The sequence below is a fragment of the Cricetulus griseus genome (genome assembly GCF_003668045.3).
Source record: "Cricetulus griseus strain 17A/GY chromosome 1 unlocalized genomic scaffold, alternate assembly CriGri-PICRH-1.0 chr1_0, whole genome shotgun sequence".
Taxonomy (NCBI): Eukaryota; Metazoa; Chordata; class Mammalia; order Rodentia; family Cricetidae; genus Cricetulus; species Cricetulus griseus.
This window is the reverse complement of record NW_023276806.1, coordinates 39,440,442-39,465,452: the sequence shown is the minus strand read 5'-3', so window position 1 is coordinate 39,465,452 and position 25,011 is coordinate 39,440,442. Positions and strand designations below refer to the sequence as shown.

At 37.6% G+C, this 25,011-nt stretch overlaps 1 protein-coding gene across 2 annotated transcripts in view; it reads left to right on the top strand.

Annotated features, from left to right (window-relative positions):
- The window catches only part of Dpyd (dihydropyrimidine dehydrogenase), an 830,055-nt gene that overhangs the window by 315,303 nt on the left and 489,741 nt on the right, over positions 1-25,011 (top strand). For both annotated transcript variants that reach the window (XM_027395605.1, XM_027395606.2), the window contains exons 9-10: positions 16,453-16,560; positions 18,479-18,648. In XM_027395605.1, coding sequence (XP_027251406.1) covers positions 16,453-16,560; positions 18,479-18,648 — 278 coding nt within the window. The remainder of the gene's footprint in view (positions 1-16,452; positions 16,561-18,478; positions 18,649-25,011) is intronic.

The window sequence follows — 25,011 nt, the reverse complement described above, 5'->3', positions numbered from 1 at the left end:
TTATATAGCCCATAAGAGAAGCTAATTGATTTCCAAAGTGGAACAGAATCATAACTGTGTTTCTCTGCTTTGAGCCATGATCCATGCTAATCATTGTTTCTTTACTGAGCCCAGGAAAAACGAACTTAAATATCTCCTGTTTTTATGAGTATTTCATAAATCAGCACCATCAAAAAGCTGAGGAGTGGGCACTCAAAAGACTTGTTTGACAAATGAGGAGAATGACACACAGAGAGGGAGACTAATGTCCTACATATCACACCCTATGGTAGCTTGAATGGGAAGGCCTCCTCCATGGGCAGATAGAGTTGAAGGCTTGGTCCCCAGTTACTGGAACTGTTTGGAAAGATTGGGTGGTGTGGTATTGTTGCAGGAGGTGTGTGTGCCTGAGGGTCAGTTTTGAGGTTTCATAAGCCCATGTCAGGTTCTTTCTCTCTCTCTCTCTCTCTCTCTCTCTCTCTCTCTCTCTCTCTCTCTCTCTCTCTCTCTCCCTCTCCTGATTGCCTGACTGCCTGCTTGCCTATGGATTAGCCCCATCCTTGCATGCCTGACCCCATGCTGCCTGTTATGATAAAACACTTTATAAGTCAGCCCCCAATTAAAGCTTTCTTTATAGGAGTTCCATTGGTCATGGTATGTCTTTACAGATGGACACAGGCTAACACTTGGGCAATAGTTTCAAGTGCTACCTTTCTCCTATACAGGAATCCTAGTTGTCTTTGATTTCAAACATCATCTTACATGTGGCTAGGAGACCACCTGAAAATATGATTTTCTGAGGTATTCATGCTACTGGAGGAGGCACAGAACCTTCCTCTTAGAATAGCTGTTTTGTTGGTTTCCATGGTTATAGGAGAAGCATCTCTGACAGTTGCTTCCAGTCAAATATTATTCAGCCTTACATAATATTCCATCTAAACTAAATCAACTCCAAATTATATATAGTATCTAATAGAAAGGCTATAGTTATTAATTGACATTTTATAAGTTTTTGGGTTTTAAACTTAAATAATTATTAATAATTTGAGATATTCAGGGGAAGACAGGCATATTTGTGTATTCAAAAGAGATACAATTTTCTAACACATACATCCATGGGTAGTATAACTGATGGATACACACTGCAATAACACAGAAAAACTGACTATACATTTATGCCTTGTTATTTTGCTCCGGTTAAAATTATCTCTCAAAAGACCTCCTCTGGATATAGTATCACTAAATTTTATTGGAAGTCAGGGTTTTTTTTTCTTTTTTTTACCTAATCTGAAAAAAAAAGTTTTTCCAGAAGGTTCTGTACCCCACCCCAGATTTCATGCATAACCCTTTGTTTCATTGAACCTGATGATTATTTTTCCCAACTCCTAAAATTGGGTATTGGCTCTGACCTCTCAGGATTTAGCTAAAGTACAATTCCTTTTGTCCTGGTGCCCTGGAATTTGAAACATCCCCTGTCCATTTTGTGCTACTCTCTCTCTCTCCTATCATGTAGCTTACTCCATTTCAAAATTTAAATTTCATGTCTTTGTCCTGCCACACTGAAATCTACATACAAGTATGTATTCCCAACACTTAATTAGTCCTCTAGCAAGTAGTGGATAATCAATAAATATTAATGGATGAATAAGTAGTTAATAAACTAAAGAGCTAAGCTTTCTGTTTCTGGTGTAATATAATTGCAAATTTAAAAAATCTTTAAAAAATAATTGATATTAAAATCCAATAGTGAACATAACATATTGTGCTATTTTCAATTTTATACTCTTTAATGTAACTCAACTATGCACCAGGTAGTTAACACCAATTTTGTAATGTGGAATACCAGTACTTATGGAAATCTCAGATTGGTCAGTGTTTGTTGCGGTGGTTCTTATTTTGGTGTTTCATATGAAAATAACACTACAAATCACAGAAAATATCAGGAGGATAAATATAAAAATGGCAAGATTTTCTTAAGTTAAAATGTACAAAAGTCAGCTTATGTATTAGCTTTTCCCATATGGAACTCACTGTGCTTTATGAGTGTGAGACCGTGATATTGAGATACATTATATCAATTAGTCTCCCTGCAAAGCAGATCTTAGAGAGAGGGAAATTGAGACTTAAAATTTAAATAGCTGTGATTATGCAGAATTAAACAGCTAGTATTTGGTGATATAGTGTCATGAATACAGTCATGTCTGCTGTTAGAAACCACTGTTTCCTATTACTGGGGCATGTTTTTGAAGAAAGTGGTGTTCACTGGTGGTGTGCTGTGATTGTCAGGTGTGAGTAATTACAACACATTTGTTGTTCAAGGCCAGGTCTCTGCACTTGGAATGAATGTGGTAGAGAACACTGCAATAAATACAAGCTTAGGCTGAGGAGTGTGACACTTTAACCATATGTGTAGCATGAATAAATAAAAGATCTAGAGACTGATATTAGGGTTCAAACTTCAAGCTGACTATCAGAAAAGCAAAGTTGCCAGCCACTAGCTCTCACCTCTAGCTCAGGCTGAAAGAGATGATCCATGAAAGAGTTCTTCACCAAGCTTCAGACTCTAACCTTTCCTCAGTGTGGCTGGAGAATGAATGCTCCTTTCTTCAATGTGGCTGTAGAATGCATCTTTTCTGAGACCTTGCTCCTGTCTTTTATACCCCTCTAGTTCTGGGACTAAAAGTATGAGCTATAATTCTCTTTTAGCTCTTGATTCACTCTTGTGTAGATCTGGGTGGCCTTGAACTCAGAGAGATCCATCTATCTCTTAATCCTGAGTCTTAGAAGTAAGGTGTGTAACACCACCTCCTAGCTTCTGGCTACTGGGATTAAAGGTGTGTGCCTGGCTTCTATGACCTGAGGCTGACTTTGCTTTCTGAATCCTCAGCAAGCTTTAATAAGTCATAAACAATATCTCACCACACATATATGAACTAGAGGCTCTGTGAAGAGTGTAATTAGAGGCAGCTCTCTCTCTCATACTCACTCTCTTAATCTCTCACTCTCTTTCCCTCCAACAGACACACACTGTGCAATGCAACCATTATATATTTGAAAATCTTAGAGTCTATGAAAAGACAGACAAGGTAACTAATCACATATCTAGACTATCTAACAGTTAAACAGATGGAAACATATTTGAGAAGGTTAGCCATGTGTTTCTAGGATTGTTGATCAAATACATCCATCAAGAATTGTTTTTTTTTGCAGCTGAAACTAGTAGTACATGTCTACAATTCAGAGAAGGTAAGGGCAAGAGGGTCACCTGTTCAATGACAGCTTTACCCACATAGTGAACTCCAGGCTGACAAAGGACTGCTTAAGACAAACACAGGGGAAAAACACAAACAAGTGAAAGACCTGTATAGCAAGAACTTTGAGACTTTAAAGAAAGAAATTAAGGAAGATACCAGAAAATGGAAAGATGTCCTATGTTATTAGATAGGTAGGATCAACATAGTAAAAACAGCAATCTTGCCAAAAGCAATCTACAGATTCAATGCAATCCCCATCAAAATCCCAACACAGTTCTTCATATTGTTCTTGAAAGAACAATACTCAACATTATATGGAGAAACAAAAGACCCAGAAAAGCCAAAACAACCCTGTACAATAAAGGATCTTCCAGAGGCATCACCATCCATGACTTCAAGCTCTATTGTAGAGCTATAGTCCTGAAAACAGCTTGGTACTGGAACAAAAATAGACAGGTAGACCAATCGAACTGAAATGAAAATCCTGATACCAACCCACATACCTATGAATACCTGATTTTTGACAAAGAAGCTAAGATATAAAATGGAATAAAGAAAGCATCTTCAACAAATGGTGCTGGCATAACTGGAAGCTGGCATGTAGAAGACTGCAGAGAGATCCATGTCTATTGCCATGCACAAAACTTAAGTCCAAATGGATCAAAGACCTCAACATAAATCCAACCACACTGAACCTCATAGAAGAGAAAGTGGAAAGTACGCTTGAACGAATTGGCACAGGAGACAGCATCCTGAACATTACACCTGTAGCACAGACACTGAGATCCACAATTAATAAATGGGACCTCCTGAAACTGAGAATCTGCTATAAGGCAAAGCACACAGTCAGCAAGACAAAACAGCAGCCCACAGAATGGGAAAAGATCTTTACCAATCCCATATTCTACAGAGGGCTGATCTCCAAAATTTACAAAGAACACAAGAAGCTAGTTTCCAAAACACCAAATAATCCAATTAAAAAGTGGGGTATAGAACTAAATAGAAAATTCTCAATAGATGAATCTAAAATGGCTGAAAGACACATAAGAAAGTGATCAACATTTTTAGCCATTAGGGAAATGCAAATCAAAACAACTCTGAGATACCATCCTACTCCAGTCAGAATGGCTAAAATCAAAAACTCCAATGATACCTTATGCTGGGGAGGATATAGAGAAAGGGAAAGACTGCTCCACTGCTGGTGGGAGTGCAAACTTGTACAGCCAATTTGGAAAACAGTATGGTGATTCCTCAGGAAAATGGGAATTAGTCTACCACAAGATCCAGCAATTCCAGTCTTAGGCATATACCTAAAAGAAGCACATTCATACAACAAGGACATCTGTTCAACTATGTTCATAGCAGCATTATTTGTAATAGTCAGAACCTGGAAGCAACCTAGATGCCCCTCAACTGAAGAATGGATAGAGAAAATGTGGTACATTTACACAATGGAGTACTATTCAGTGGAAAAACAAACAATGGAACCTTGAAATTCGCAGGCAAATGGATGGCACTAGAAGAAACCATTCTGAGAGAGCTAACCCAGTCACAAAAAGACAAAAATGGTATGTACTCACTCATATATGGATTTTACACATAGAGAAAATGATTGCCAGCCTACAATCCACACCACCAGAGAAGTTAGGCAACAAGGAGGACTCTAAAAGAGACATACATAGACTCCTGGTGAAGGGGAAAAGGAGGAGATCTCCTTAGCAAATTGGGAGCATGGGGGAGGGGAGAGCGAGCTAGGAGAGTGAGAAGGGAGAGAAGAGAAGTGGTGAAGAGGACATAAGGGAGCAGGCAGGTTGTGTAGGGGGAAGAATAGAGGAGAGCAAAATAAGAGATACCATCAGAGATGGAGCCAGTATAGGTTTAAAGAGAAATCAGGCACTAGGAAATGTCCAAAGATCTACAAGGATGACACCAACTAATCATCTAAGCAACAGTGTAGAGGGTGCTTTAAATGACCTCCCATGATAACGAGATTGAAGACTAACTGATATGCTATCCTATAGCCTCCATCCAGCAGCTGATGAAAGTAGAAGCAGATACCCACAGCTAATCACTGAACTGAACTGGAATCCAGTTGCAGAAAAGGAGGAGTAATGAGCAAAGGGGTCCAGACCAGGCTGGTGAAACCAACAGAAACAGCTGACCTGAAAAAGGGGGATTTCTTGGTCCCCAGACTGATCACTGGGAAACCAGCATGGAATTGATCCAAACCTCATGAATATGTCAGCGTGTAGGCCTCGGAAATCTGTGGGGCCTTTTGTAGTAGATCAGTACTTATCCCTAGCATAGAAATGGACTTTGGGAGCCCATTTCACATAGAGGGATACTCCCTTAGCCTAGACACACGGGGCAGCTCCCAGACCCTATCCCAAAGGATATGACAGACTCTAAAGATCCCCCATGGAAGGCCTCACTCTCCCTAGGGCGCAGTAATGGTTTGGGATAGGTAGGGTATTAGTGGGGTGTAGGTGAGGATGGGAGGGAGAGGGAATTGGGATTGACATGTAAAACAATCTTGTTTCTAATTTAAATAAAAAAGAATAATACAAAAAGCAAACAATTGACTCCATAAAAAGTTTAAAATATTTATATAATTAATTATGTTTTATGCATATAGTTTTTTGACCCCTATGTATGTATATAAATGACATGGTGCCTAAGGAGGCAAGAAGAAGATATTGGGTACCCTGGACCTGGAATTACAGATGGGAACTGAACCAATGTTTTCTGTGAGAGAAATAACTCTTAGTCTCTGAGCTATCTATCCAGCCACATAAAATTTTATTTATATATTTTATTTCACACACATGAAATTGTGTGTGTGTGTGTGTGTGTGTGTGTGTGTGTGTGTGTGTGTGTGTGTGTGTGTGTGTGTGTGTGTGTGTTTGCATGCTCCAGTGTAAAGCTAGTGGGTATCAACTCTCTCCTTCCACCATGTTGGTCGAGTGGATTAAACTCAGGTTGCTAGGCTTACTGACAGACACATTTCCCTGCTGAGCCATCTCACCATCCCAAACATGACTTCTGAAAAGAGTCATCCTCTGAAATTTTTTAAAACACCTATCAAATATTTCCATTTTCAAATGTTTCACTCAACAACATGTGAGTCATACTAAACACATTCCAAGTATATTTATGTTGAGTAACTTAATATGTATCTTCATTATATACAGGTTACTTCTAATTATCCAGAAACTATTTTCATGGAAAATTTTTAAATTTCAATAGTGATGTAGAGTATGATGAAATTGAATTATATAGGAAGTAATCATTTTAATTTATATGATGAAAAACCCACTGATGAGGCAAACCCACTAGCTACTGCACTGAGAAGGGGCTGAGGAAAACACATGTAATACAAAATGACCCAGAGTGGTAAACACCCTCACGTGATGAAAGAAATGTAATCGTGCATCGCAGACCTCTATGCTTGTGAATTACACTTAATACCTGTAAAATGTGTTTCAGCCATAGCCAGCTGTGCCAAGCCTACTTGGCCACAGATGACTTGAAATGAGATGGAGTGATGTAACTACAATGATGAGGAAACTGAGATTTAAAGGGGTTGGTGGGGAGCCTTGGGGGGTATTGGTATGTAAAATAGGATTGTTTCTAAATAAAATAAGGGAAAAAAGGAAAGTACGTTGTCTTGACTTAGGTTGGCATGTGCAGCAGAGCCATGTGAAGGGTCTTGTTATGATTTGAGCAGTTCTCATTGCTTCTTAGGCACTCCTGGGATAATCACATGGCTACATGAAAGGTGTTCTGCAGCTGACAACCACTAAGCATGCTTGGCATCAGACCTGCCCCTTGCTTCCTGGGTTGGCTTTGTTTCACTTTGCAGGGCTCTAAAGATGAGAACACATTTAGAAATTAAAACAAAATCTTCACTCAGTTGTAGCCATGACTCCACCTCCTGCTGTGTGCCCCGCCTTACTTTACGCTGATACTATAACATACATAATTTTGGCTTTAGAGGGAAGCATTTAAATGCATTATCTAAATTTAGATTATGTTAAGCATTGCTACATGAAGGTTTTCCACATGCAGAAGGCTTAATGTTCATAATATGATCATAGAACACACGAGAATAGTTACAAATAAAGAGGTTACCTGTGCCAGTGTTAAAGAATTTATTTGAATAAAAAATGTAATTTTTAAAAATACCTTTAAGAAAGTAACTAATACAATACAATGGATGTGTGTCTGCTACATTTACTGGTGATTAACACATTAGTGACATTTTTGAGACTACATTTTTAAAGGGTCCTCTTCCTCTGCAGAATGTGTGTTTATGGTGGCAGCTTTAATGTTGTTGCCTGCTGTGCAGTTCAATAGAGTATGTTTTTAGGTGGTTGGCTGAGGGTTTTTTCGTTATGTATGTCGATGGAGATAAGTGTTTTAATTACTTTTTTAATGTCTGTGCTTTTGTATTTTTTCTCTTCTCTTCCTTTTTATTTCCTGGTGCTGAGATTACTGCCTCATCTCCACAGCAGGTGGCGGTTGCAAATTTGTTTTCTTTGTAAGGCTGGTAGATTTATTTTGTAATATAACTGTTCCTTTTTAGTATTTTATTATTAATGATTTCTTCACTTTGGAATATAGTCTACTTACACAGCCCTAAATAGTAATTTCCTAAGACCATCTAAGAACTCCAATCATTAAGAAAAAAAATGCCTGAGGCATATTGCTTGAGTTTCCCTTACCCTTAGTTGACAATGTGAAGATTAAAATTTAAGAAAATTGTTTATAACAAATGCCAAAGGAGAAAACCAAACAAAGCAGAGAAAGGATGGAAATGAATACGAGGAGAGAAAAGACCCAGGAGATAAAACATATTTTAATACATAATACCAGAAGTCAGAGGAGAATATACAATTTTGTGATAGAAATATATTCCATTAATGCACACATTTTAGAAAAGGGGTTTTAATTAGACCTTGTGTTTGTTAAAATTAAATTTTAATTATTAAAATAAGTGCTAATTTTAAGAAAATTAGAGTACAAAAGTAAAAAGAAGGGAAAAAAAGTCTTCCTATCTTTTCCAGAGAATTTGTTGCTTTGATTGTATCCTGTCCTACAGATAAAACAGAAATAAGATGATATATGAATAAAGAACTTAAGATATTTGTTCATAGTGACCCATACTCAGTTTTTATCTTATGCATACATACATGTTAATATACTATTTTGTATTTTTTTCTGATATGGATACAACAAAGTTCTATGTACTGACTATAGTGATAAGAGAGAATTTGTTCATATTTTCTACATATGGTATAAAGGCTTATTAAAATATATTTGTACTTCAGGTAAATATCAACTGTGGTTATTGTATACTCTTATCTGATACTTTTCATAATTTTTCTGTTTCATAAAGTGAAGATAATATCTTATTTAATAATCTTCAAATTTTTTAAAGTAAAAATGTTCAGTACACAACAACATGGCTTTGGCTGTTTTATATGATTTTGCACACTAATACCCGTGTATTATAGGAAATTATGGTTTGAAGTGCTAGTTGCACTTATAATATTTTTATAAAAGTCTTATCCTGTTAAACTTTAACCAGTTGTGTGACACACACAAGTAATGTGTATTAAGAGAGCCCAGATGGCAGTTCCAGGAAGCAGATGTTTAATGGGGATTTGAAAAATCAATGAAATGAATATTATTGTGATCCATGGTGATCTAATTTCATAGGTGTTATATTGAATTGCTCCATTCTTTCTGAATTCAGCCCCAACACTTGGACCTAACCATATTTACAGTGGGGTATCAGGGAGAAGGCAGGGGCTTCTATTGAGAAAAGAATCACAATAGGATATCATTGATCTGCTCTCTTTCTAATCAATATATGGATCCCAGAATGATGACCCATATGGCACTATTGTCCCTTGGAAGCAAAATATAAATCCTTTGACTCATATAAGTGATCTTTAAGTGACAGATGAAAAACTTTTTTTAATTGTTCATGGCATTGTAGAATACATAGAGCCTTGAAAGGATTGTTTGTTTGACTTCCATATTGCAATCCCAACAGTTGAGCCTCACTATAGGAAATGTTTATTTTTTTCTAATACACATTCACACACACACACACACACACACACACACACACACACACACACACACGTACACACACGCACACCACCACCAGTATCTCATACTGTCTTCTCTGAAAAGAAAGTGAGATCTTAGAAGAAAAATTGCAAGGCACTAAGTGGTAAGTAAGTCATTGGGAGACAAAACCTGGATATCATGTACTGAGATGATTTCATAGGAGAATTAGTTTTAATCTTGTATTGCATGGTAGACTACCAAAGCCTACAACATTCTGCTATCCATTTCAAAGGAATAAAACAAATGACCTTAAATGCTCTCGTTTAGCAAGTACATTTGAGGAAATGAAATTGCTAATTACTTATATTTGATTATATCTATCTATCTATCTATCTATCTATCTATCTATCTATCTATCTATCTATCTATCCCTCTGAATGAATAAATACAAATATTACATATCAAAGAGGTAAAATTGAAGATCTGAGATAAAAGAAGGTTTTGAAATGTGGAAAAAATATGTCATTAAGTACATTTTGCTGTTCTCACTTTTTGTCACCTTGAGGATGATGACATGTCTGTAGTGTTCTGTTTACTAAGTCTTGTTTTTGAAGAAGCACTTGTGTGATATAACAACATCAGAATATCACTACCTAGAGCATCATCCATTTTTGTAAGCTGCAGGCTGGTACCAGAGACCAGTCTCATCTTCACTGTTGTACTCTCATTAGTGAGGTTCGTGAGACACTCTACAAAGACATGTTTATCTGGTGGCTGTCTTTCTCACCACACTCAGCTGTCACTTCTGCAGAAACCTTTAAGTACACACATCTCACAAAATTCTTGCTCAATCAGCTTAACACCAAATAAGGGACCCAGTGAGGTGCCTCCAGCAAACATCATAGAAGCTCCTTGATTCCTAAGCACATCAAGGCACATAACTGATTTTTCTTTTATTACTTACTGGATGCTAATATGTTACAGAATATTTAATGTCTTTTTCTTGTTAACTGAAGTGCAAAACTTGATATGAGCGCAAGGAGTGTTGTTCCTACGTGTGCTGCTGTTATTTATTCCAGAGGGAGGAGCTTTGGAAACAAAACAGGGATACATTTTGTTTTCAAAGAATATCAAATATTGAAAAATAACCAGCAGATGCCCAAGGGCGACTCACTTAAGATGGAAAATACTTTAGAAAGGAAGTTTGTTAGAAAAAAACAATCACAAAACACAAAGGCAGTTCAACAGCCTTTTCTCAAGCAGGAGTTTGGAAGCTGGTAATAGAACTGTTCCATACTGTGCACATATACCATAGTTTGACAGGGAAACTGAATATATGCACTTAGAATGCTTCCTTGAATACTAGTAATTAATATGCATAAACTATAACAAGTTCTAACTATAAATTTCCACACATGGAAAAGACAGCCCTTACAAATGGTAGGGAGATAGCATAGTCAATCAGTTGCTTGCAGAGTACTTGAGAGCATCCATATTGACAATCCAACACCTTTGTAAAGAGCTAATCAAGGGGTTTATGCACTGTTAAATCCCAGCAAGGGGGAAGCAGAGACAAGAGCATCTCTGGGGATTGCTGGCCAACCAGTGTAGCCAAGTTGGTGAGTTCAAAGTTTACTCACAGACTTTGTCTCAAATAATTAGGATAGAAAAGGGGATGATGTCTGACATTAATCTCTAGCCTCCCCATACATGAGCACCTGTATACACATACATACACATAGACATTCAGACTCATGTACACACACACATACACACACAAATGGAGAGAGATGCAAAAGATACAGAGATAAACCTGTTCTGTGACCTTCAGCATGGCTATTTATTTTGTGTATGGCTAACTTTCCCCATATCTAAAATGTGGAAAAGAATAACGTGTGTGCCATATAGTTATTTAAATATTTTAAATGAATTAATTATACAAATTCCCTACTTGCCAGGCAGCTATTGCAGTGCTTGTATTCAATGAATTTTAAATAAAATTTCTGTAAAATCAGAATTTGCTTTTCATTGGGTGTAGCTGAAAATTCCTATTTTCCTATATTTCGTAGAGAAGTGTTGGTTTTGTGTGATGCATAAAGCAATAACCAAACCTTTCACAACTGCCCTAAAGAGCAAGGATTTGCCCTGGAGTCCCTGAAAGATACAACCATTAGCAAGCAGCATAGAACTGTTTTGTTTGTAGAATCATTGTCCATCCCTCTTTATTCATAAACTCTCATCTTCCTTCTGAATGGTGAATTAAAAAGTCATTTCAGTGTAATTTTGAAATCATCCTCATGTAGACACATACCTTATTTATTAATATGTCTACTCAACAGGGAAGCCATCCTGTGATAGATGGGGATTTGCAACTTTCATTATCTTTCATATTTCACTTAAGGTTGCTTCATTTTTCTTTCCATGCAGAACTTTACTGAAATTTGCTAAGATTTAGCTTTACTATGATTTAAACTTTATTCTTTCTTTGCCAGGAGATGTGAAGTTTGAGAGAATTTATAAACTATAGAATAAATAAGTCTATCTTACATCAAATGCTCATTGAACATTCATTATATAGTAGGTCTCAATGACATACGAATGCATGCCAGCATAGTTCATCTCTAAATCTTACATTCATGAGAATAGTGCAATTCTTACCTACTTAATGGAAATGATGATTATCATACAGAGTGAGAGGCTTGAATTCAGAGATCACCGAGAAAACAGAGGCTGTGGGGGGGGGGGAAGGGAGGGAGGGAGAATTTTTAGACAATCTGATCATTTATCTTAGGGAACAGTGTAATTTTGAGAGATGAAAACTCAGAGATCTGTAACAAGGCAAAAGAGATCCCATAGGCAAAAGATGGTGTACACACACACACACACACACACACACACACACACACACACACACACACAGAGAGAGAGAGAGAGGAGAGAGAGAGAGAGAGAGAGAGAGAGAGAGAGAGAGAGAGAGGGAGGGAGAGAGGGAGAGAGGGGAGGCAGGGCAGGTTTATGTCAACCAGGCTGGCTATGGACTTGCTATTACCATTTAGTCCAGCCTGACCCTGAAATCACTATGTATGCCAATATGATAGCTTTAGCTCCTGCCTCCTCCTCCCCACTGGTGGGATACAGGCATACTCCACTGCATCTGTTTTGTTCAGTTCTGAGACTGAAACCAGGGCTTTGTGCATGCTGGGCAAACAGTCTACTAAGGAAGCTAGATATTATAGTACTGAAATAGGATTTTTTACCTTTTGGGGGGAAACTGTGGTTTTGTTCTTAAGGACTTTGATAGAATTAGACCTGACCAAACTACTAAGGCAGTCCTTAGTTAATGTTATACAATTATAGTTTTAAGCAGCATTTTAGAAAGTCATTCACAATAACACATAGGTTGTTATTTTAGTGACTAGCTGGCTCTATAGCTCAGTCAAGGGGACAAATAAAACACATGATCACAAGATCTTGCACAAGATCACAGAGCTGTTAGGTAGGTGAGGAGGGACTTACTTCAAAATCTGCTCGTGACCACAACCTGCTCCTGATCACACCATAGCATTATAGGTGATGGTCTACCAAAGTGTCCATGACAAGAGTGTTAAAGTCACCATATTGCAACATAAGTTACCTGAATTACAGACAAGGCCTCTTTAGTCTTTTGACTCTGTATGTGACCTAAGATATGTACAATGCAGGGGTAATTTAATCATACTGAGTCTAGTTACTGGCTCATTTTTCATTTTCTTCAGCCAACATTCATAGCTCAGAACATCTTGCCAATTCCCTTTGAAACATTTATAGGGAAACTCTGACCCAGTAAATTTTAAATCCATAATAATGCCAAATGTAGATTTAAATGAAAGAATAAGAAACCCAATTGTCTTTGTCCTTGACTTGATTCAAGTGAACAATGAAGGAATGAGTGAATAAGATTTATTATTGTATCCAATACCAACTGGTCAGTCCTGCACTTATACATATACAAGTATCTTTACATAGACTGAACAGTTTACATTTATGTATTTAAGACTAACATATATATTAAGAATTATATATGTATCAATATTGTTATGGTACTTATATGCCAAATGATTTATTTAAAAACAAAACTATGAAGTTTAAAGAGAACATGAACCACATGTAAATAGTTGGGCAGAGACAACAAAATGGGTCAATAATGTTACTTTGTTATGATTCATAAAAATTATGAATTTATGTTATAGAAACATTAGTGTATTTTGGACCATTTCTTGCAAAAGAGAAGAGTCATTTAGTGAAGACAGTGGTAATTCTAGAGAATGTCTTACACTTCTTCAGACAATAGTGACTTGAGTTGGATATAGATCACTATGAATGTACAGTTTCCTCTCCCTCTTAACAAATCTTTCAAAATTTCAGCTTAGAAGCAAGTAGAAGAAGAATTACTGACCCTGTTATATGATACTAAGTGGATATGTATCTACTCCTCCGATGCCCTTTTACAATGATATTGATCCACCTTAAAATAATTATTTAGTATATCACTTCAATTTTCAGAAAAGTGTAGCCCTATCACCTATCAAAGAGGTTGCTTTTCTTAGAAAATTTTAGATAGATCCACAATTGGTAGAAATGCAGAGGAAAAACTGATGTTAGGGTGACCAATCTCAATTGATGTGAAACCCAATACCTACACATAGGGCTCAAGACAATTCACAGAAGACGGGGTAGGAAGTTTGTAAGAGCCAGAGAACCAAGATACATGCTTCTAGACAGTGTTCTCTAGCAATGGTAGACAACCTACAGAATGTCAACCACAGTGTTGCCAAGACATGAATAATAGGACTGCTACTTGACATGTCATTATGGTTGAGGGGACATCCTAAAGGTCTCATTCCTAAATTAAAAACTACAGGTGGTCAATGGCTGCTGGGAGAGATTGAATTAGGTTTCTCCAGAGATGAACTCCTTCATAGGTTGTCCCAAGTGGGCATCCCTGGGCATATGTATATATGATCAACAAATATGGACTTAGTACATTGTATATACATAGACATTCACTATAATACCCATTGTAGGTGTGTGCGTGCGCGCGCGCGCGCGCGCGCGTGTGTGTGTGTGTGTGTGTGTGTGTGTGTGTGTGTGTGATGAAAATAACTTAAGAAGAAGTGGTAATGAATTTAGGAGGGGGTACAATGTACAGATAACATGCCATCTCTCTGGTGTGGTATGGTTTTCATTTCTTCAATATATAGTTGATGAATATATGCTACAGAAGATTTGAAAAATAATTTCCTATTTCAAAGTAAAAGATTCAAGAAAATTAGAAAATATAGGGATACAAATATGTAGGGGAAGTTGTAGCCAGCCCCTAAGAAGGCGTGGCTAACTCTACCCAGGTATCGTGACTATTCTTCTAAGGTTGTTACTCGTACACCATTAGTGTACCCAGCTACCATGGTAGAAAAGCCAGCCCCTAAGAAGGCGTGGCTACAGCTTCCCCTACACAAATAGGAAATTGTAAGCTTACATTCCTTAGGCAAGTATGGAATTGAGATTTTTATTACTTCTAACATATGTTTGCTTCTTCCAATTCTTCATTCTCTAGGTCTCTACTGGAGAATTAAAGTTTTACTTGCTAATGCATATATTGTAAATTTCGTGGTTTTCTCGTCGAAAGGTATTAAGAAATACCTTCGAATAATAGATGTTTTATTTATTAAAATTTTTCTGTTTAACCACTAATGTGTTAGTATCAATATTACTATGACTGTGTGTATCTGTGCATGTGTGTGTGTGTGTGTGTGTGTGTGTGTGTATGTGTGTGTGGTACAAATATCTGGAGGTCAGAAGACAACTTCTTGAAATAGCTTGTCTCTTTCTCCTTTATATGGGTTCCTGCAATTGCACAGGTCTGGAGGTTTGTAGTATGATGGGTATCTATCTGGATATTTGTAGTATGATAGGTAGCTTTACCTGCTGAGCCATCTCATCAGCTTTCATCACCCATTTTTTTTAAACTCACTTATAGCTTGAAATTTATGAAAAGCTGAATTTTTGTTGTAAAATGTATTTAATTCTTAGGGATATATTTATGTCCATATTTTCTTAAAATAATCTTTCTTATCCATTAATGAAATAAAAATATGCACTGATGGTTATTTTTTAGTATTTTTAAAAGTTTTTTAAGCACTCAGCTCTCTATATCCTTTTAAACATTTTTTAATTAAAGCATAAAGAAGAGTATAATTTTCCCATTAATACTATATCAGTCTATGCTATTCATCTGTGTATCCTTACACAATATATTTCTGTGTATGTATATGTATATATGTATGCATACGGATGTACATTAATGCAAAGTTTCATATTAAAAGTTTCATATATATTTAGTTTCATATTAAAGTTGTACAAGCTCAGTTGGATCATTGTGTTAGTTAGGGTTTCTGTCACTGTGATGAAACACCATAACCAAAAGCAAGTTGGGTAGAAAAGGGTTTATTTGGCTTCTATTTCCACAGCATAGTCTACCATCGAAGGAAACCAGGAAAGGAACTCAAATAGGGCAGGATCCTGGAAGTGGGAGGTGTAGAAGCCATGGAAACATGCTGCTCACAGGCTTCATTCTCATGGCTTGTGCAGCCTACTTTGTTGTTGTTGTTGTTTTGTTTTTTCAAGACAGGGTTTCTCTGTGTAGCTATGGAGCCTATCCTGGCACTCGCTCTGGAGACCAGGCTGGCCTAGAACTCACAAAGATCTGCCTGCTTCTGCCTCCTGAGTGCTGGGATTAAAGGCGTGTGCCACCAATGCCCCGCTTATTATCTTATAGAACCCAGGAACACCAGCCTATGATGGCACCACCCACCACGGGCTTGGCCCTTCCCCATCAGTCACTAATTATGAAAATGCCCTACAGCCTTGCCTGCAGCCTGATCCTGTGTAGGTGTTTCATAAATTGAGGCTTGCTTCTAACTGATGACTCTTGCTTGGGTCAAATTGACATAAAACCAGCTGGTACAATTGTGTTACCTACTTTTCTGATTTTGCTGTTGTTTATAGGCTTTTCTTCCCCACCAAGATACACATTTTCATAATTTTAATATCCATTTGGTGTAGTGATTGCTAATGATACTTTTTGAACATTATTAAATAGGCTTGCCAGAACCCAAAAAGGACCATATTTTCCAAGGCTTGACACAGGACCAGGGGTTTTACACATCCAAAGACTTTCTGCCACTCGTCGCCAAAGGCAGTAAAACAGGTAAAACCTATTGTCTTCTATCTCAGTGTTGTCTGTCTGTGTTACCCCGGGCATTATAAATTCATATTAAATTCAAACTCAGCAGGACATCGTTCATATCTTATCTGAATCCTTGAATAAACATCACCAAGGTAAAAACATAAAAATGCCAATACTACAGATTGTAAGAATTGTCAAATTGTCTGTTCTTCAAAAGAAGCTTTCAGATAAGATATTTTTATTGTATTACATGTAAGTCTAACGTACATCATGAAAAATTAATTCAAAATAAAAAGACTTCAGAAAACATTGGAAGCCATTCTAGCAAAGGGTGAGGTTTCTAGTTTGGAAGCTATTTTAAAGTTGGGTGAGTTTTCACATGTCTGGCATGATGTGTGTCTGCAGAGGCAGGAAAGTCTACTGTAGCAGTAATTCTAAGTAGTTAAAGCATGGCAGTTTGATAGACACCCTATTATTTTATGTACCCCAAGAAGAAAAACCTGAAGGAAGACCATGCCATGCTTTAGCTCCATTAGTGCCCTTGTCTTGGTGATTAAAAAAAAAAAAAGCGGTAGTATTTTCTGTTGTATTTTTAAAACTAGATGATCTAAATCTTCTAAACATTTATTTTTGAAGAAGACTGAGCCATAACTGTTCCTACATCTAATTATTTGTGGAAATGATAAAAACAAACAAACAGAAACAAAACTTGTTTTCCCTTTTTCTTGTAAAATGTAAACAGACAAGAAAGTTCATGAATTAAATTACTTGAAAACTAATGAAGGAGAAGTATATTGTCATTATCTACCTCCTCACCCCTGAATCCTGGACACTTGTAGTTTTTTCACCCAAAGATCATAGTGCACCAAGCCTGTATTTTAGTATCACAGAATGTCAATTGTCTAATCGCAAACAGAATGTCTTCCAAACAAAATGATTATATTCATTGAAATTATAGGTCTAGTCATCAGCTGGGGTGGAATATCAAAAATTATAGTAATTTATCTTAACAGCAGTTTATAATACAGAGCTGATAATAGAGTTCTGTCTAATACAAAACACAACCTGAATTTCTTTTCCTCCAAGGATCTTCCTAAGGATATCAGATCTTCCTATAGATACTCCGAGAAACTGACACTTCAGAAGTCAAATTTCTTGAACTAGTTGTATGGCTCAACCAGTAGAGACACTAATTCCATTCTTGGATCCCACAACATGGCAGGAGAGAAATTACACCCAAAAGCTATTATCTGACCTCCCCAAGCACACTGTGATATGTGAATGCCTGCACACACACAGGCACAAAACTCATTAAGTAAATAAAACAATTTTAAGAGGAACCCATTTTTTTGTATTTCCCACTTTTACAGAAAGAACCAGATAAATTCAATAGAGGGAGAAATCTATATTGTAGCCATCATTCCCAGAATCTCTTTAGTTACAAATCTGACATTGATTCAACATGTTATTTTAAAAGTTCACTAAATATAAAATGTATAGTAAACTTATGTGAGAAATTATGCAAAGTATCCTAACAAAATGCCATAGATTGTGGGCTGAGATTATAAGGATTGCTTTGTTTTACTAATACACAGAAATTTAATTATACAAATGTAAAAATATCTATCATGATTTTGATAGGTTTTAATTGGTTTCTCCTGTTTATTCTGACTTAACTACTTTAAAAGTGTTGCAGCAGTCCCTCTAAAAGGGGAAAAAGGAAGCCAAGGGTACTGAGTATGAAATTACATATATGAGCATATTTTTTAAAATGGGAATAAAACTGTCTTTCAACGAAGCAGAATAATTTGATAGTGACACTCCACCCTGGAAAACTGCAAGATGCAATTTTACAGTGCTTTGAGTACAAGTATCTTTTGAGCTGTCATGCAGAAATGGTTTCTCTACTTGAAAATGGGGTTTTCCTTTCATCGTTCAGGAATGTGTGCCTGTCACTCTCCATTGCCATCCATACGGGGAGCCGTGATTGTGCTTGGAGCTGGAGATACTGCCTTTGACTGTGCAACATCCGCTCTGCGCTGTGGAGCCCGTCGTGTGTTCATCGTCTTCAGAAAGGGCTTTGTTAATATTCGAGCTGTTCCAGAGGAGGTAAAGTAGAACCATCAGAGGAGATAGGGTTGGACTCCTGCAGATTTTAGGCAATGATGCTGTTGGTATGCAGCCCTAATTTAAATCATTATACTGTCCCTAAAGTGGACAGATCAGAAATAACTAAATTTTGGCTGCATGTAATTATTTTCATTTTGACAGTCTACCTAAAAGGAAGTTTTAAATATTAATTTGAATAAAATGATACATGTATTTGGGCTAAAACCACTGCTCTTTTTGTCAGTGTTCTACTATCACTGAAGAGTATTCTAGTTGGTAATAGTCAACTATGCTAAGACTTCCAAAATCTCAACAATCTGCATTTTTATAGAATGTGTGGATTCCATCTTTGAATGATATGATTGGAGACAGTTAAGATCCCCAAAGTCCAACTAGTAATGAGGGTGTGTGAAGAATAAGGGTTGGAGCATGCGCCAAAGATGAACTGTGATCCCGGATGGTGAAGTCTCTTTAATCAAGAAAACACCAGGGCAAGATGCGGGCCAGAGTGAGGTTACAGGAACCCAGCAAGCACAGCCAGAAAAAGACTAGGGTCTTCCGGTGCAGCCCTTATAAAGCTCCCTTACGTCACACCGGACGTAAAGCTCCTTCACCATGCCCTTATGGGCGAGTCCCGGGTCCACCTGGCACCTGTCCCATGACTATTGGGCAGGGCTAGGGTGTCTGCCTACAGGTGTGTGTGTGTGTGTGTGTGTGTGTGTGTGTGTGTGTGTGTGTGTGTGTGTGTGTGTCTGTGTGTATGTGTGTTTTCTCACATGCATGCCCTGTTCACATTTAGAGTCAACTCTTTCTGCTAGAAAGGCAAGTAAATGAAATTGCAGCATAGTTTTAAACAAGCATTCTTATGAGCAGTGTTCAAATTTTGTATTTTAGTTAACTTACTAAATATGAAAAATCTGACAACCTTTCCTTCTGACTAGTCTTCTATGAAACATCAGCTGGCTGTTTACACCATTATCTCTGCAATTGTAATGCTATCACAGAAATATTTTGTAAGGGGTAGTAGTTTCGAGGCTATAGATGGAGTATACTTATGGAAAGATAAATTACCCATTTTATTCAAATCAGTATTTTGAATTTGATTTACTTGAGAATGCCTGCACATGCTTGGAGCCTTTCTATCTGGCAAGAATTATAACCGCAGTTGGTGGGTAATTTGTCACATGTAGATTAGCCATAGTACAAATTGACCTCAGTAAATGATCAGTCACCACTAGTTCATAGCTGGGTTTCAAATGTCAGTTTTACTGTGTGGATTTTACTCCCTCATCTACTCTTTTAATATGCTTTTTCCTCCCCAATCCAAGGTCATCTTATAATCATAAGAATCTTTTCTGGCATATACTTTTAGACATTAATTAGTTTGCTCGTGTCATTTTGCAAATTTAAACAGCCAAATTAAAAGAGAAATGTGAGCTAATTTTCCTTATATTTATATTGCTTTACATAATATAGGACTTGGGAAATAAACCAAACTTGTGAAATACACTTTACACTAAATATTTCACATTTCCTTCAGCTAATTCCTGTGATTAAAAATGTTTCAAGACCAAAGTTTTTCCTTAAGGGTTGGAAAAAGAATACACCCCATTTGTTGATATTTTGTTTCTTGTGATCAGAATACCTGAGATAAAAACAAAATAGAACAGAACAAAACTGAACAGAGAAAAGTTAATTTTAGCTCAGTGCTTGAGTCAAGGGCTACTTGGAATCATGAATTTTTCTGTGTTGACAGAACACTGTGGTAGACACATGTTATAGGGGAAACAGCTTACCTGAAAATGATCATGAAACCTGGAGAGTGGGGGGGCAGGTAGTAGACAGGGGACAAAATAAATATTTTATTATTAGTTCAAATTAGAAACAAGCTTGTTTCCCATGTCAATCCCTTCTCCCTCTCCCTCCCCTCACCACCATACCGCCTCCCCAACCCCCAATCTACCCCCACGCCATCCACCCTCCACTCCCCAGGCAGAGCAGGGCCCTCAACCAGGGCTCCACAAAGTCCACCACATCATCCTGGGCTGGGCCTGGGCCCTTCCCCATGTGTCCAGGGCAAGAGTGCATCCCTTCACGTGGGATGGGCTCTCAAAGTCCCTTCTTACACTAGGGCCCTCTGGAGTGTAGAGGCCTCCTCATTAACATCCATGTTCAGGGGTCTGGATCAGTCCTGTACTTGCCTCCTAGACAGCATCTGGGGTGAATGTGCTCCCCTTGTTCAGGCCAGCTGTTTCTGTGGGTTTCTCCAACCTGGTATCGACCCCTTCAATCTTCATTCTTCCTTCTCTTCAACTAAGTTCCAGAGTACAGTTCAGAGTATATTTGTGGATGTCTGTCTCTGCTACTATCAGCCACTGGATGAGGTCTCTAGGATGGCATAAAAAGTAGTCATCAATCTCAGTTTAGGGGAAGGGCATTTAGGTTATCCTCTCCACCATTGCCTGGATTGTCAGTTCGTGTCATCCTTGTAGGTCTCTGGAAATCTCCCTAGTGCCAGATCTCTCCTCGAACCTATAATGGTTCCCTCTAATATGTATCACTCATCCTACTCTCTCTCCTCTATTTTTCCCCAACTCAATATTTCTGCTCCTCAATTTCCTCTACTCCACTCCTCTTCCCCTGCTCTCAATCTGGCAGCTCCCTCTCCCCTACCCTCATGCTCCCAAGTAGCACAATAGTTACTGCCTCTTCCTGTTCCTGGGGTCCATTCCTTTATCCATTACAGTCCTTCATGTTTCCTGGTTCCTTTGGTGAAGAGGATTATAGGCTGATAATCCTTTGTGCTATGTCTAAAATTCATGTACGAGTGAGTACATACCATGTTTGTCTTTTTGTGACTGGGTTACCTCACTTAGGATGGTTTCTTCTAGTTCCATCCATTTACCTGCAAATTTCAAGATTCCATTGCTTTTTTTCTGTTCAGTAGTATTCCATTGTATAAATGTACCACATTTTCTCAATCCATTCTTCAGTTGAGGGGCATCAGGATTGCTTCCAGATTCTGGCTATTACAAACAATGCTGCTATGAACATGGTTGAACATATGTCCTTGTTGTATGAATGTGCATTATTTGGGTATATATCCAAGCGAGGAATGGCTGGATCTTTAGGTAAACTGATTCCCATTGCATTTCTCTGATGGCCAAGGATTTTGAGCACTTTCTTAAGTGTCTTTCAGCCGTTTCATATTCCTCTGTTGAGAATTCTCTATTTAGTTCTGCACCCCACTTTTTAATTTCATTGTTTGGTGTTTTGGTGGCTAGCTTCTTGAGATCCTTGTGTATTTTGGAAATCAGCCCTCTGACAGATGTGGGGTTGGTGAAGATCTTTTCCCATTCTGTGGGCGGTCGTTTTGTCTTACTGACTGTGTCCTTTGCCTTGCAGAAGCTTCTCAGTTTCAGGAGGTCCCATTTATTAATTGCAGACCTCAGTGTCTGTGCTACTGGTGTAATGCTCAGGAAGCGGTCTCCTGTGCCAATTTGTTCAAGGGTATCTCCCACTTTTTCTTCTAGAAGATTCAGTGTGTCTGGATTTATGTTGAGATCTTTGATCCATTTCCACATAAGTTTTGTGCATGGTGACAAGTATGGATCTATCTGCAATCTTCTGCATGTCTGAATCCAGTTGTTCCAGCACCATTTGTTGAAGATGCTATCTTTTTCCATTGTATAGATTTAGCATCTTTGTCAAAAATAAGGTGTTCATGGTGTGTGGGTTAATATCAGCGTTTTTCAATTCGATTCCATTGGTCTGTCTATTTTTGTGCCAATACCAAGCTATTTTAAAGAATATGGCTCTATAATAGAGCTTGAATTCAGGGATGGTGATGCCTCCAGAAGATCATTTATTGTACATAGTTGTTTGGGCTATCCTGGGTTTTTTATTTTTCCATATAAAGTTGAGTGTTCTTTCAAAGTCTGTGAAGAACTGTGTTGTGATTTCAATGGGGATTGCATTGACTCTGTAGATTACTTTTGGTAAGATTGCCATTTTTAATATGTTGATTCCACCTATCCAAGAGCATGGGCGATCTTTCCATTTTCTGGTATCTTCTTTAATTTCTTTCTTTAAAGTCTCAAAGTTCTTATTGTACAGATCTTTCATTTTTTTGGTTAGTGTTACCCCAAGATATTTTATGTTGCTTGTGGATATTGTGAAGGGTTATGTTTCCATGATTTCTTTCTCATTGGATTTATCATTTGCATATAGTAGGGCTACTGGAATTTTTTGTGTTAATTTTTTATCCTGCTACCTTGCTGAAGGTGTTTATCAGCTGTAGGAGTTCCCAGGCAGCTTTTTCGGATCACTAATGTAGACTATCATATCATCTACAAATAGTGAAAGTTTGACTTCTTCCTTTCCAATTTGTATCCCTTTGATTCACTTTTCTTGTCTTATTGCTCTAGCTAGAACTTCAAATACAACATTGAAGAGATATGGAGAGAGTGGACAGCCTTGTCTTATTTCTGATTTTAGAGGAAATGCTTTGAGTTTCCATTTAGTTTGATGTTGGCTATTGGTTTGGTGTATACTGTGTTTATCCTCTTTAGATATGTTCCTTTTACTCCTGCTCTCTCCAAGATCTGTATCAGGAAGGAATGTTGGATTTTGTTAAAGGCCTTTTCATCGTCTAGTGAGATGATCATGTGTGTTTTCTTTTTCAGTTTTTTTATATGGTGGATTACATTGATGGAATTTCATATGTTAAACCATCCTTGCATCCCTGGGATGAAGCCTACTTGATCATGGTGGATGACTTTTCTAATGTGTTCTTGGATTCGATTCAACAATATTTTATTGAATATTTTAGCATCGATGTTCATGAAGGATATTGGTCTGTAGTTCTCTTTCTTAATTTTATCTTTGTGTGGCTTTGGTATCAAAGTGATTGCAACCTCGTAAAAAGAGTTTGGCAATGTTCCTTCTGCTATGAAGTTTCCTCTTAGCACTGCTTTCAGAGTGTCCCATAAGTTTGGGTATGTTGTGTCTACATTCTCATTAAATTCTAGGAAATCTTTAATTTATTTTTTTATTTTTTTCCTCAACCCAGGAATGTTTATTCAATTTCCACGAATATGTCGGTTTTCTGCAATTTGTATTGCTGTTGAATTCTAGCTTTAAAGCATGGTGATCTGATAAGATACAGGGGGTTATTTCAATTCTTTTGTAACTTTGGAGGTTTGCTTTGCTGCCAACTATGTGGTCAATTTTAGAGAAGGTGCCATGTGGCGCTGAGAAGAAGGTATATTCTTTTGTGTTTGCATAGAATGCTCTATAGATATTCGTTAAACCCAGTTGGGTCATAATTTCTTTCAGATCCTTTGTTTCTTTGTTAAGTTTTTGTCTGGTGGTCCTGTCTAGTGGTGAAAGGGGGTGTTGAAGTCTCCTACTATAAGTGTGTGTGGTTTTATATGTGGTTTGTGCTTTAGCAATGTTTCTTTACAAACATGGCTGCCTTCATATTTGGGGCATAGATGTTCAGGATTGAGAGTTCATCTTGATCGACTTTTCCTTTGATGAGTATGAAATGCCCTTCCTCATCTCTTTTGATTGATTTTAGTTTGAAGTCTAATTTGTTAGATATTAGGATTGCTATACCAGCTTGTTTCTTGGGGCCATTTGACTGGAAAATATTTTCCCAACCTTTTACTCTGAGGTGATGCTTGTCTTTTAAGTTGAGGTGTGTTTCTTGTAAACAGTAGAAGGATGGATTCTGTCTTTGTATACATTATGTTAGCCTATATCTTCTTGTGGGTAAGTTAAGACCATTGACATTGAGGGATATTAATGACCAGTGATTGTTGGTTCTTGTTTGTTTTGAATTAATTGTTGGTGGTGTCATTGTGTGTGGATTTTGCCTTCCTGTTTCTTTTTGTGTTTGGTAACACTGGATTATCTATATCCTATGTTTTTGTGAGTGTAGTCGTTGGGTTGGAATTTTCCTTCCAGACCCTTCTGTAGTGCTGGATTTGTGGATATCTATTGTTTAAATCTGGTTTTGTCATGGAATATCTTGTTTTCTTCATCTATAGAGATTGGAAGTTTTGCTGGGTACAGTAGTCTGGGTTGACATCCATGCTCCCTTAGTGCTTATAGGATATCTATCCAAGACCTTCTGGCTTTCAGAGTTTCCATTGAGAAGACGGGTGTGATTCTGATAGGTCTGCCATTATATGTTACTTGGCCCTTTTCCTTTGCTGCTCTTAATATTTTCTCTTTATTCTGTAGATCTGGTGTGACCGCACATGACTACCATCGTCCCATTTCAGCAGGAAGTAACCTAGAAGATGCTACGCCCCCGTTCCCCATTATCGTTTATTAGGGTAATGTAAGCCTAGTTAA